Consider the following 15,084-nt stretch of genomic DNA (forward strand, 5'->3'; position numbering starts at 1 on the left):
GAAATCATAAAAGAAAATATAACCATAAAGTCATACAGGTAAGAGTTAACTTTAGAGTCGGCTTTATAATATTCAACGACACTGAAATAATAAGAAAAAAAAATATATATATATATGACCATACAGTAACAGGCCACACTACAGCCTCCTGTTTCTGCCATAGCATGAACACAAGTCCTTTCGTGCGCCACACCTTCTGGTCGACCGCCGTGCTTGGCTTCTTCCTCACCATGGAGGCCATTGGCATCAACCAGCCCAGCTACCAGAGATTTGCTTCCATCGGTAACCTCGCTATGGCACGAAGGTTAGATGGCCTTGTTTACATCTCTTTATCCATTGGTCTATCTACCTTCCTATTTATATTGAAGGGAGACTAACTGGTTGTAAAAGTTTTAGAAAGATGCTTAGAAGTGTTACAGATACGAAAGCAGTTAGAGGTGATGGTAGGAGTTCATTGATAGTAAGACTGTGGTATAAAAGATAAAGCTGCGAGGAACGTGGTGGATAGAGAGGAAGGGGACAACGGGAATGAGAAGTAGCGAAGTTTAAAGCAAAAGCAGTGAGGTGAGTACTGAGGGAAAAGATGAGTTAGAGTCAGTGAATTAGGAACAAATGGATCAGGAAAACGTGTGTTGATTGCGGGAGTGTTTGGTTAGGAATGCAAGGGTAGCCAGGAGTAAGAAAGGTTCAATTTGGTGGGATGCCTATGTTGAATGGGCAGTAAGGGAAAATGGGAGACGAGAGTGGATGCAAGACAGTCAAATGAATGAAGGGAATATGCTGAGGGTAAGAAGGGTGTGTGGATATCCGTAGAGAAGACAGGCACAACAAAACTGCGTAACCCCACTACATTCTCATGGAGTTGCATAATGAGAATTGAGTGTGGACACATTGCATATTTAAGTGTTCAGATTCATTTATGTTAAAGTTCATAGCAGACTTTATATGAGTATAAAAATCCTCAAGGTAAGGGCTGAAAGCACAGAATTCACATAAACTGTACAAATACTGGCCCAGCACAACACTGCTTAATCCACGTATCGTCCCAACACTAAACACGAACTATCATTTGTAGTGCTCAGAAGATCAGTGCTTCAGCTCATTGCAGGGTACTTCACTGACATACACTCACCAATGCTTAATTTATATGGACCTCGTAAGCCTCTTGTTTTTACTACAGGTTGGCCATCTCTTGCTGTGGGTGTGTGGCTGTTGTGGGGTATGTTGTACTTCTCTGTTAGTACATCTAATAATTTTTACGTTTTTGCCACAGGTTGGTCATCGCTTTTGCTGTGGGTGTGTGGTTGTTAAAAGGTACCTACTGGTACCATTTAATCCTTATTTTACGTGTTTTTCCCCACAGGTTGGTCATATCTTTTGCCGTGGGTGTGTGGCTGCTGTGGGGTCTGTTCTGCTTCTCCGGCCTGGTTGCCTATGCTGCCTTCAGAGACTGCGATCCCTTGGCATCAGGCAGGATACAGAAACCCGATCAGGTGATCCCTTACCTGGTCATGCAGAAGTTGGGTCACCTCACTGGCGTTCCTGGGGTCTTTGTGGCAGCTGTCTATGGCGGCGCCCTTAGGTGGGTGATGTAGTGGTTCTTCCTTTTCTTAGCAGCAGCCATTATTATCACCCACATCCTTTATCATCACTCACATCCATCATCACTATCCATTATCATCACTCACATCTTTTATCATCACTATCCTTTATCATCACTCTCATCCTGAATCATCACTCTCACATCCATCATCACTTTCACATCCTTAAACATCACTCTCATATCCTTTATCATCACTCACATCCATCATCATTATCCTTTATCATGATTTTCATCCACTTCCTTTATCATTACTCACATCCATCAACACTATCCTTTATTATCACTTTCATCCACATCCTTTATCATCACTCTCACATCCTTTATCTACACTCTCACATCCATTAACACTATCCTTTATCATCACTCTCACATCCTGTATCATCACTCACATCCTTTGTCATCACTCACATCCATCATCACTTACACATCCTTTATCATCACTCTCACATCTTTTATCATCACTCACACATCCATTATCATCACTCTCACATCCTTTATCATCACTCTTACATCCTTTATCATCACTTAGTATTACCAGTATCTACCCTGCATCGCATATATATTTCATACTCATATTCCATCATCCGCGCCCATACTAGCAGACTGAGCCATACCCACAACACATAAGATACTGCCACATGAGTTTAGTGATGCATTATTTCCGTCACTCTGCAATATACACATGCAAATTGGGTCTTTCCCTTATTATTTTTTCCCCCATAGAAATGTGTACAAGGGGAAAGGTGATGCCCTTGTAAAAGGAAATTATGGAGGCATAAAGCTTTTACACCAAATAATGAAGGTAATGGAGAGAGTTCTAGAAGGTATGATTAGAGAAAGAGTGAATATTGATGAGAGGCAGTTTGGGTTTATGCCAGGTAAAGGGACCACTGATGCCATATTCATTGTTCGACAGCTTCAGGAAAATATATAGGAAAGAAACGGGAACAGTACTTTGTTTTCGTTGCTTTGGAGAAGGCCTTTGACAGTCCCTAGAGAGGTGGTGAAGTGGACAATGAGAAAGCTTGGGATGGAGGAGTGGCTTGGTTAGGGTGGTTATGGCCATGTATGTGGGTGCTCGCACCAGGTAAGGGTGAATGGAGATTTGAGTGATGAGTTTTCCATGAATGTTGGTGTGCATCAGGGGGTCAGTCTTGAGCCTCTTGTTGTTTATCATGGTACTTGAAGCCCTCTCACGTGACTTCAGAAATGGATTCCCGTGGGAGATGTATGCTGATGATTTGGTGATGATTGCAGAGAATAAAAGGGGGGGGCAGAGGAAAGATTTACGAAGTGGAGGAGATGGTATGGGCACACTGACTTAAGAGCAAATGCAGATAAAACAAAAGTGATGATATCTAGGGTTGGGGGCGGTACTGTCAAAGACGAGGGAGAGTGGCCATGTGCGATTTGCCACAAGGGCGTGGGAAGTAATTCCACCTCGTGCAGTGTCTGTGATAAGTGGGTGCATGAGAGATGTAGTGGTATTAGAGGTAGACAGCGAGATAATGCTGATATTGTGTGCGTGGTGTGGCGGGGAGAGCTGGTGGAGATTGTCAGGCATGAAAGGATTGAGCTTGTTGGTGAGTCTCTGAGTGTGTGGAAGAGTTTTGTTATTTGGGAGACATGTCATGTGTTGGAGGTGGGGCAGGAGCTAGCACTGTGGCTAGAGTGTGGTGGTTAGAAGAAGTTCCGGGAGCTCTTGCCTCTCCTGACATTGAGAACGCTCTCCCTCCATGCTAAGGTATCTTTGTATGCAGCATGTGTTTGGAGTGTAATGCTGTATGGTAGTGGGACTCGAGCAGTAAAGGAAGAGGATAGTCGCTTGGTCAAACGTATAGAAATGACAATGATTAGGTGGATGTGCAATGCGTCCTTGAATGTGAGACCTGGGGGGGGGGACTAGGTTTACAGTGCAAGAGTTGAGGGATAGGATGGGACTGGAGTGTATTGGTGCTGTGATGAAGAACAGTAGATTGAGATGGTTTTGGTATGTGTAGAGGGTGGGAGATGGTAATTGGTTGCAGAAAATGAGAAGTGTTAATGCTTGGGGTAGGGTTGCGAAAGGTAGACTGAAAAAAACCTGGGACGAGGTCACTGAGTGTGAACTCAGGGATAAGGGACTGAATAGGGAAGCTGCCAGAGATTGAGGAGCATGGACACCCGCCAGTAGATGACCAAGGCCGAGTCATGCAAACCTGTTAGATCCTTCAAATATGAATGAACGATAGAACAATGATACAACCTATTCACGTTGGGAGTTCGGTTGTGAGAGGCAGACCGAAAAAGACCCGGGATAAGGTTACAGAGTGTGGCCTCAAGGATAAAGGACTAAATAGGAGCTGCCAGAGATCAAGTAGCGTTGAGAGACACCATTAGGTGACCAAAGCTGGAGCATGCAAGCACGAAAGTTACGAACAATACCGGTACATAAACAATATTCACATCCATGTTCACAGTACTTCATCATCGAGTCAAAAGTCTGAAAACGTAATAAAAGAGCAAATGATACCAACTGCCAATTGCTCATCACTTTGGGATTGTGCACGGACAACACCTCAAAATATTCTTGGATTCCAACCTGATCATCACTATCACATCTTTTGTCATGACCCTCACACTTTTCATCATTATTCTCACACTGGAAAATGAAAAAATAAACTCAATGGGTACGCCTAAGAACACACACACACACACACACACACACACACACACACACACACACACACACACACACACACACACACACATTCACACACACACACACACACACACACACACACACACACACACACACACACACACACACAGTGTTAAATATAAGACAGTTATCAACTCGATAAACACAGTGGGGGTGCCAGGGGAACAGGAGTCCCCTACTGCTGCCTCATTTGCTGAGTGAAGCGACTTCTTAAGACTGATGCAGGCTGCCAGCAGCCCTTACTGAAACTCACAATGGTTAGAATACAGTCAAGTGTAGACTTCTTGGGTAAAGATTGCCGAGGCCTCTGAATCTTGAACTAATGGTCCTGGATATCCATCAACAGCATATGAGGAAGACCCTTGCCTGGAGCACTGAACACTGTAACACCGTGGTAGTTACTGCAGTCAAACTGATCTCCTTTCCCTTCCCAAACAGGGCTAACCAAACACCTTGTCCAGTCAGGAGGAATTATACCAGTACATCGAACAGCTTCTACTACTGCAAGTAATCCCCATATATGGCTTCTTCCTCAGCTTTGATCAGTTTTGCCTGATGCCACAAAGACCAGTCGCCCTACCACTTTTCAGCCTTATCACTGCCTTCCTGTATTCATATAAGGAAGACATGGCATTGTAGACTGGTGGGATGGCAGCAAGCGACTGCACATCAGCCGATGGAAGCTCCATGCTGGGTTCTGCTGTACACAACTACTTTAAGTATTCAGGCCAATGAGCCCTCTAGTCACGCTCTAGACACAATCCATCTATCTACTATATCAGCAGAATTAACCTGAGAGGCAGGTCTGGGGTAGAGTTTCTTCAGGGCTTGATAGCAGGTCGAAGGTCATTTAAAGTAAAAGTCCTCCAATCCGACCACCAATAATCCAAACATCCCAATACTCCGAATATTGCAAGGCGTTTTTTTTTTTTTTTTTTCTAGGTTTTCTCATATATTTATGGGAATTATCTAAAGATTTATCTGGCTTGGACTTGCTCTTCTACTTGGATGTACCTGCCTGCAACTATTCATCCACAATTCTTTGCATTTTCCGGTGAGTAAAACAATAAACCATAACATTTTAAGCTTTATTTAATGATCCTATATATATATATATATATATATATATATATATATATATATATATATATATATATATATATATATATAAATAACAGAACAGAGGAAGGAAAAACAAACGAATAAACAAAAAACAAATCCATGCACCAGATTACTGGTCTTCTGTTCATAAAATATCTGTAACAGTTATACTTGAACAGCAGTAGGTTGGAGTTTGGAGGGAAACAACTATGGGGAAGCGAGTTCCAGAGAAATGCAATGGGGAATGAAAGAATTCTGATAGGCAGAAGTTCTGCAGTATGGCTGAGTGACATTCCAGTCATGAGCGCTGCCAGCTGCACATGTAGCACGATGGAGGGCATGGAGAGGTGGCACAATGGACCCAACTTCGTCTTAGTATTTGCCATAAAAATATCTTTAAAATAACGCAAAGGAGGCAACATTCCTTCTTACTTGTAGGGGAGGTAGTTTATTAGTAATAGCACGGTTATTAATAATTCTAACAGCTTTGTTCTGATTTTGTCTACTTGTTTTAATGCAACCTCTCCACATCCACTCCACACGGGTGAGCAGTATTCAAGCTGACAGCGCACATGACTCTTATAAATTATAACTAATTGCTCATCAGTGAAGAAGTTACGGACTCTGTACAATAATCCAAGTTTCTTTGAGGTGGTTTTAGCAAGTGATCTGACATGAGAGGTCCAGCTGAGGGCATTGTTAAGCGAGACACCGAGAATTTCAATACTTTTGGAAATGGGAATATTTGTAGCATTGAAGGCAATATACGATTCTGGCAATACCTGTCTAATAGTAAATTGTATATACTTAGTTTTACTAGCATTAAATGAGACAAGGTTATTTTGTCCCCATTCACTGATCATTGATAAGTCTTGATTTAAAGCAATGGCTGTACTGAGTTGAGAGTTAGAGATATCAGACTTTGTAAATGGATGTCTAATTGTGAATGAACTATGAAATGTTGAGTCATCTGCATGTGAATGGATGGGATTGTGGGTGACAGATAAGAGATTACTAATATGAACAAGGAACAGGGTTGGTGCCAGAACTGATCCCTGCAGCACGCCAGTGTTAATTGAGTGGAAAGTGAAATATGCAGCATCTACTTTTACTCTTATTTTTCTGTTGCTGAGATACGAGGAAATCAAAGGAACAAAGAGTTTAGTCCATAGCAAGGGAGTTTGGACAAGAGGGAACGGTGCCACACTCTGTTGAAAGCTTTAGATTATTCAGGGCTACCCATAAGTTTCTCCATGTAGGTCAACTGATTGATGGATGGTATGATTCAGGAGATTGAGTATGTCAATGGTGGATCTCTCGTGGCAAAAACCATATTGTCTATCACTAATTAATTTGTCGGATTCAGGATGTTTAACTATGTGCTTATTAATTACAGTTTCAAAAACCTTACCAAAAGATGTGACAGCTATTGGTCTGTAATCAGAGGTCAGAGGAGCTTCCTTTCTTTGGAATTGGGTGGATATTGGCTTCTTTCCATGAATTAGGGAATGTTTTCAAAAGTCCCCCCTAGTAGTCCGAAAAAAAAAAATAAATAAAACAGTAGTCCGAAAGACCCTCGGTCCCCTGGCACTCGGATTACAAGACTTTTACTGTACTTGAATGCCACCCTCTAACTCCTCAGGAATTTCCCTGATATACCCCTCTTTGTCCATTCTTGGTAAAACTCTTGACCGACAAGCCAGAAATCTATGTGGCCCTCAGTCCCTAGCCAGTCTAGAAGCATAACCCATCAACTGTTGCTAGAGTCTCTGGTGAGACAAATCCCCTACTTGATCTTGGGTATTCAACAACATATTCATCAGCTTCTCCCACAGTAACACACTTATGAGTACCCTACCACTCAAAAGGGTCAACAACAACACTGACCACACCAAACTGACTCCTGACTGACACTGCATACTCATTAATGCATTCCATACTCAAAACTGAATAGTTATATGTCACGGGGTTTTTATAATATCACTGGGTTTTTAAAATAAATGCTTAAATATTATTTAACTGATAATAATATTCAATAATATTGAAGAGCAGGGACAACGATTGTCTTGCTACATCAAGCAATGATTACTTTACCGGTCCGCTTCGCACGATTCTCAAGAACGAGAATTTATAAACTTTCTCAACAGTACACAGCAGAGACTAATCACTCAATTGCTGTTTAATAGTACTGTTGCCTCTGGAGAAAGTTACTTCACCCCTGACAATAAATAACTAATACTAACATCAGGTTCTTGCTGATGCTTAACTCCTAGAAGGCACAACGGATTTTAAGTTTAATACAAGACTGGTCTAAGTACCAGTTATGAAAGGCAAACGTTTATGCAAGCTAGGAGCTATATGGAAAATAAGCTTAATTATGGAGAAATGAAACAAAAGTTTACATTACATTAAGCTCAAGAAAGAACTATTAAATTTATTGATTACAAAAATAAATTTAACGTTACAATTCAAAATCAAATTAATGAGATCGCACTCACTCACTCACTCGAGCTAAATTCTACGCCTAGGAAAAAACACCTTAATTAAACTCTTAAACCTAGAAAAATACAAAAAGGAAATACTGGTCGATGAATGCTTTGTATCACCAAGGGTGGGAGCACTGGATAACTGTGGTCAGTGGAGTTTGGGTGCTAGCTGACCTCTCCTCTCACACTTCTGGAGCACAGATCCATCCTCTGTCAAAGCAAACACTAGACTGAGTAAGTCGTGGGAAAAAAGGGAGCAGTAGGCCGCATTTTTCTAATGGTCAAGTGAGCAAAACGCGCCCAAAACAAATCGCTCAGCGGAAGCGCTAATGTCTCACACAGAGACGATCACGTATGACAATGAAAAATTGATTTGACAAAGCTTCCATCCGAATGAGCGGTTAACTGAACGATAAACAGTGAGTTTTCCACTAATAGTTCGTGGCTTCTCACAAAAGGGAAATGTCGCGAATTTGATTCGTGACATTATATATGGCATCCAGAGATTTTCCCATATTTCATTTGTAGCCTTAGAACAGCAACATCAAGTCTGTGAACTGCAGAAAAGAACTCTGTTTTCCAGAAAACCAAGCAGTTCTACAGGATGCTCCAGGGTTCCTACAACAAGGTGGTCAGTCTCCTTAGCAACACCTTCAACAATGGAATAACAAGTCCAGCAGTGAAGATAAGGCTTCTGGAATCTGGATGCAGAAATTTTCAACTTATGGAATTTTTCAAAATACATAAAGTTAGAACTATTGGAATTCCTGGTTCTAAAGACATGGGGACCTACTTATACACAATCCTCAAAGCCTTCCCTGTCAGTGCCAGTAACTGCACTGAAGTTGCTAAAGGCTAAAAGTGTATCCCACAAGGGGCACTGTTCCACAATGAGTTGAGGCTAGTATAGAACAGGTCTTTTTCTTTGAGATAACTCATCTCAGTAAGTACATACACAGCAATAAGAGAGATAATGCCATAACTGAATCATACATAACTCTGTGCAAGAATCTTCAATACCGTGCAATCATTTGCTAATTCTTTGCTTCATCAGTCTCCACATCTTGATGTCTTGTACATCTGTTTGAACTGCTGTACAATATTTCATTCTTCCATCATCTACTGTACATGTACTTCCCTAACAAAAATATAAGTGTTCCATGTTGTCACACCGGAGGCAGTCTACAGTACTTGGAGGAAACAACTCCATTGTGCTTCTGTTTTCAACTACATCAGTTCTTATCCTAATGATCCAAGGATATGTTATTCCACATTTCTCAATGGATCACTTTCCTTTTTTTTTTTTTTTTTTTTTTTTAATTACTATCGTCAGTTTCTTCCATCCACATGACAATGCTAAGCCTAGTATATATTCCTTTTTGAAGTTCTCTTGCAGCCATTTTGTTCAATTTCCTTCTCCATATCACAACTTTCAAAGCACACATTAGCCTTCCACTTCAAGTGACTATTTGCCACATTTCAAACTTTAGCTTTTACTTACATTAGTCATGCAAGAAAAACAATCATAGATTATAAATTTCTTTGATAAAGTTATCATCTATGTATTTATCAAACAACACATGAGGTCAGGGTGACACAGTGGGAGAGGGTCGGACTTGGGACTGGGGGTCGTGAGTTGGAGCTATGCCAGGTAGCTGCCATGCCGGGAGGGGTAGTGCCCTTCTGTCATCTAGCAAGGCTATATGATCTAGTAAGGTCTAGCTCAAGGGAAAATTTCCCTTTCAAACAACACATTCAAATGATCAAACAATGTCCCACTTTCCACACAGTACGCTGTCCAGCTACAGTAACTCTATGGCTTGCCTGCTGTGGGAGGACTTGCTGAAGGATATTCCATACTTCAGCAAGATGTCAGATGCCTCAGCCACCAGAGTCCTTAAGCTCATATGTAAGGCTTTCTTCTCATGTTATCAGCAATAATTCTGCAGTTTTCAGGGGGCCATAAACTCTTTTAAAAATCATTCCCTGTGTTGTCAATACTCACTCAGCAATGCATGTTGTCCATGGTATTTATAATTTTATACAGTGGAACCAGATTGTATCATCAGCACTGAGTACTGCAAAATACTTTCCTTACATTCTGATAAACACTATCTTTTGACACTGTGTATTGATGCTGCATGTTGGTGGCAGCTGTAGTGATGGGCCTGTCAGGCATCTGTGTGGGTGTGCTGGCAGGCAACCAGGGCAACATCTTCCACGTCATCGCCAGCATATCAGGAGCTGTCAAGGGACCAATCCTAGGCATCTTCCTGGCTGGCATGTGCACACCCTGGGTCAACACAAAGGTGGGCACAGGTTTACACTCTCCACATAAAAGTATTGTTATTTCATTTCATCATCCAATCTACATTGCTCCAGAGGAGCATATTATTAATAGTCAAAAATTTTTGTATGTAACCTACAACTACAGGGATTTACTGTATCTTGCAGGCATTACCTCTCACACAGGGTGTTGAGAAGGGAGGGGGTATCAGCTCTTTCAAAACTAAAGTTTACCCTTCCCTAATGGTCAAACACATCACGCAGAATAAGTAAATGCAAATCATTACCTTCTTGTGAGTGGTGTGTGAGAGGGAAGTTGTATAAAAGATGGCTGCTACGATGGCTGGAAATTTCTTTGATTAGTGAAGCATACTGTACTGTACGCAAAGGGCTACCCGGGAGAGGCCACCTGAACTGTACAATCGTTGTACTATTATGACGGAAGCAGCACAGATTACTTTATATAAATCATGACATAAAACAATTATTGCTAATTCTATCACTCATACATAAAATAGTATTTCATAATCACTGTACATCTTGAAACTCACGTGAGGGAAACAAAAGATGTCACAGGTTTTATAACTTACTGTTCCTATCAGCTTTATCATACATTTCTTCATAAACACTCATTATCAAGGGATGTCAATTATTCCATTACACTGGTGTGTAATTCTTGTGGATTTCATATTTTTCACCACACAAAACTTTTTGTACTTTACAATAATGCACAGATTATTTGTATCATTATAATTAGCTACAACATAAAGTTCAGTCCTCTCTCTACTACTCTTTTGCTCATACCGTCAGTGTCAAGGTTACTCTCTTTCCTCTCTCCTATCACCGAATGTGTCTTTTTATTATCACATTTTTCTCCAAGATTGGAACTTGACATATATAAACCTCATGCTGACAAATTAATGATCTTTCATTCCTCCTGCTATACATCATACATCAACAGAGCAACTCCTTCCTTACCGCCATGTCCACTCACGCATATCTTATACCTGACCTATACATTTCACACCTTCTCACTCCTCCACTTCATGCCCGTTCATCCTTGCCTTACGCAGTGCTTAGCAACACAACATACCTTGAATTCCTTTAACACATTCACCATATTTTCACACCTCATATCAAAAGGTCACACGAACTAGTTTATTACTAGTGCAGGACCTAGATCAGAGGATTGCTGCAAAACTGCCGAGGGTAAAAATAGAGGATATGGGACTCTTATCTCAGTTGATCCTCTTCCTTTTTAATTAAGGTCTGCTGGGAAAATGGAGGGCAATTTTTATAACACATGCAAGTAGTATTTTATATTAGCCTGATGTCCACATAAAAACCACAGAGATTCATATGACCATACCACAATCTTCAGGGTGCAGTGTTAGGACTCCTGGTGGCCTTTCTGTTACAACTATTTGGGTGGTGGTGGGCAAGTTCCTGCGTGGGGAGGCCACCCCACCCACCTCCCCCTTTTCTGTTGACCAGCTGTCCTGAGAACCTCCTCCATCCTGTCAACGCTTCCATCGTCGCCTTCATCAGTCAAACATCACTGCTACACCCAGCACCAATCTCACTACTTACCTGACATGCAGATTTCACCACTATGGCACCCTGACACTAACAGGTTAACAGTGTCATCAAACATGAAACTTTCTCTTTAACTACAAGTAGGGGGGTTTCATGAATACCTCCTCAAGTATCCCTGCTTGTCATATGAGGCGCCTACGAAAAGGGTTGTTGGAGTGGGGTTAGTGCCCCACCCCGTAAAAAGAGACTAACTAAACAAACGAATAAAGTGCCTCGGACCAGGATGGACCATACGTTGCCGACGACAAAGTACATTTTAAGGGTGGGGACATGGAATGTGAGAGAAGTGAATGATGGAGTAAGGGTGAGAGAATGGGAATACGGGTTTAGGAATATGTGTGGGAGTTAATGAGAATGCGTAGAGGCAAGAGAGGGAGTATGTCTGATGATAAGCAAGAAGTGGAAGGAGAATATAAGAGAGTGTAGAACAGTGGATGCAAAAAGATTGTATGGAGGTGAGGGTGAAAAGTAGGTGGACAGGCTTGGGTGACAATGTGCGTATGCGCCAACAAAGGACCGATTGGCAAGAATGAAAGATGTAGTTTTGGGCAAGTGCAGCAGCATTGTATGGACAAGTTTGAGGAGGAGCGAGAGAGTGTTTTAGATTGGAGACATGAATGGAAAGGTGGGAATGTACAAGTGGATGGAGTGGTTGGTCAGTGGGGTGTGCCAACTGAAGTTGGGAATGGTAGTGCTTTGGTGGACATCTGTGCTGGTAATGGGTTGGCAATAGCCAACACCTTCTTTAGGCATAAAATGATCCACAGGTATATATGGAGAGTCATGAGGAGGATGGGACAGTGAACATGTTGAACGAAAGGCAATGATAGATTACATGTGTGTGGATGAGCGAATGAGAAGACAAGTGTTGGATGCAAGACTGTGGAGAGGGTGGAGGAATGGAATTTAGTGATGGCCAAAGTAAGGCTGCAAAGAAAATGGGTGAAGAGACGAATGGGAAGACAGGAGGAAACAGCTTCTGTGAGAAGAGTGAAGAAGTTGCAAGATAGTGAGAAAATGGCAGAGTATAAGAGCACAGAGGAAGAAAGATTGGGAAGGTATGAGTTAGAGCAGATGGAAGAGGTGCAAGATGTATTTAAGATAATCACAGATGAGATAGACGCAGCGTGTGAGGTGGTTTGTGGAGCGAGGAGGAGATGCAAGGGTGTGCAGGGGACTGCATGGTAGAATGATGAGGTGAAACGAGCTGTGGAACAAAAGAAGAAGGCATATAGTGACTGGCTAGCGAGTATAGATAGAGGAGAAGATGAGAGAGACGAGAGAGGTATATGTGAGGAGGAGAAGGGAGGTGAAGAGATTGGTGAAGGAGAGTAAGAAGAAAGTGGATGAAAAGTTTGGGAGGAATCTGATTGTTAAGTGGAGGGTAAGAAATTGTTTTGGAAGGAGGTAAAGAAAGTAAGACAGTGTGAAACGGGAAATAGTAGGGGAGTGAAAGATGGGAATAATAGATTGTTGGTGGGGAAGAGAGAGAGAATGAGGAGATGGAAGGAGCACTTCGAGGATATGTTAAATGTAAAAAGTGAGAGCAGTGCGAGTATAAGTGGTTGGGGAATGGCTGGGAGAAGGAGAGATGAGAGGAGGGAGGAAGAGATCAGTAGGGCGGAAGCAATGGAAGCAATGAAGAGGATCAAAATGGGAAATGCCCCAGGAATTGATGGAGTGTGTGGTGAGATGCTGAAGTATGGGGGTGAGATTCTTGTGAAGTGGATATGGAAGTTGTGTAGACTGGCTTGGGAAGAGGGAAGGGTTCCAGAGGACTGGAAATTAGATATATTTGTTCCTTTATACAAAGAAAAAAGGGAGAGAGAAGTATGTGGTAACCATAGGGTATTTGCCTTCTTAGTGTGACTGGTAAAATATATGGTAGAATACTCATTGACAGAGTTAGACATATAACAGAGGAGCTAGTTGGAAAAGAACAAGGGGGATCTAAGAAGGGAAAAGGGTGTGTAGATCAGATATTTGTTTTAAGATATTTGGTGGAGAAGTATCTAGAGAAGGGAAAGAAAGTGTATGCTGCCTTCTTGGACTTGGAGAAAGCTTATGACAGAATAGATAGGCAAGGTATGTGGAAGGTATTTAAGAATATATGGAGTGGAGAGGAAATTACGAAGGAGCTAGGGCTAAGGTGCAAGTGGATGATGAGCTGAGTGAATTCTTTGATCTAAATGTGGGATTAAAACAGGGATGTGTGATGTTTCCATGGCTGTTTAATATATACGTGGATGGGGTTGTAAAGGAGGTGCAAGGTAGGTCAGTGGATGTGGGGGTGGCTCCAGTGAATGAGGGTGAGATTTGGAAGATTCCGGTGTTGCTGTTTGCTGATGATACAGTATTGTTCAGTGAAGATGAATGGGAGTTGGAAGGTTTGGTGAATGAATTTGGGACAGCGTGTAGGAAGAGGAATCTAAAAGTTAATGTATACAAGAGTAAAGTTATGGTGTTTGAGAGGAATGAAGTCACAGAATGCACAGTGAGGTTGGATGGTGAAGATAGGGAGAATGTGAGTACTTTCAAGTACCTGGGTAGTGTGATGAGTAAGGATGGAACTTTTGGAGATGAAGTGCTTGAAAGGGTACCGCTGGGAAGGAAGGTTGTTTGTTCACTGAAAGCAGTGATGAGAAATAGGGAGGTGAGTATGGAAGTTAAGAAGTCACTGCATGAAAGTATTGTGATCCCTATTCTGACGTATGGAAGCGAGGCATGGACCTTGCTAAAAGGGGACAAGTCAAGAGTGAGAACAGTGGAAATGAGTTACATGAGAGGAGCATGTGGAGTGACATGCAGGGACAGGTTGACGAATGAAGAAGTGAAGGAATGTTGTCGGGTGGATGTGGATGTGGTTGAGAAAATTAGGAGAAATACACTGAGGTGGTTTGGACATGTAGAGAGATTGGAGAATGAAAGACTGACTAAGAGGGTGTATGCAGATGAAGTGAAGGGAGGGGAAGACCGAGGATGAGGTGGAGGGATGGAGTTGAGAGGTATATGAGGGAGGGAGGAATGAGTTGGGGGGAGGGCAGTCAAATGGTGGGTGACAGAGCGACTTGGAGGCGTTTTGTCTGCGGCCACCCTTTGTGGGATTAGGGCGTCGGGCTATACATAGATAGATAGATTCAACATGAAAGGAGAATTATTTATGAAATTATTTTTTGGTAAAAAGTGAAGCAAGAGAGGATGTTACCCTCTCTTGCTTTACCTTTGAGTTTTCTTGAGCTTCATCATTTTCATTATCATCATCTCAACATTTTTTCCCAACCAAGGATGCAGTGAGACAGGGCCAGAGGGCA

General features: G+C 41.9%; 2 protein-coding genes across 2 annotated transcripts in view; both read left to right on the top strand.

Moving 5' to 3' along the window:
* The window catches only part of LOC145399299 (sodium-coupled monocarboxylate transporter 2-like), a 10,232-nt gene extending 400 nt beyond the window's left edge, over window positions 1-9,832 (top strand). Inside the window, exons 2-4 of the mRNA XM_080271967.1 lie at window positions 164-304; window positions 1,364-1,582; window positions 9,682-9,832. Coding sequence (XP_080128093.1) covers window positions 164-304; window positions 1,364-1,582; window positions 9,682-9,832 — 511 coding nt within the window. The remainder of the gene's footprint in view (window positions 1-163; window positions 305-1,363; window positions 1,583-9,681) is intronic.
* Window positions 9,833-10,032: 200 nt separating this feature from the next.
* Window positions 10,033-15,084, top strand: part of LOC145399300 (sodium-coupled monocarboxylate transporter 1-like) — a 51,967-nt gene continuing 46,915 nt past the window's right edge. Inside the window, exon 1 of the mRNA XM_080271968.1 lies at window positions 10,033-10,200. Within this exon, the coding sequence (XP_080128094.1) occupies window positions 10,033-10,200 (168 nt within the window). The remainder of the gene's footprint in view (window positions 10,201-15,084) is intronic.

Source organism: Coenobita brevimanus, chromosome 48 (assembly GCF_032717465.1).
Source record: "Coenobita brevimanus isolate Jiangsu-jjx chromosome 48, ASM3271746v2, whole genome shotgun sequence".
Taxonomy (NCBI): Eukaryota; Metazoa; Arthropoda; class Malacostraca; order Decapoda; family Coenobitidae; genus Coenobita; species Coenobita brevimanus.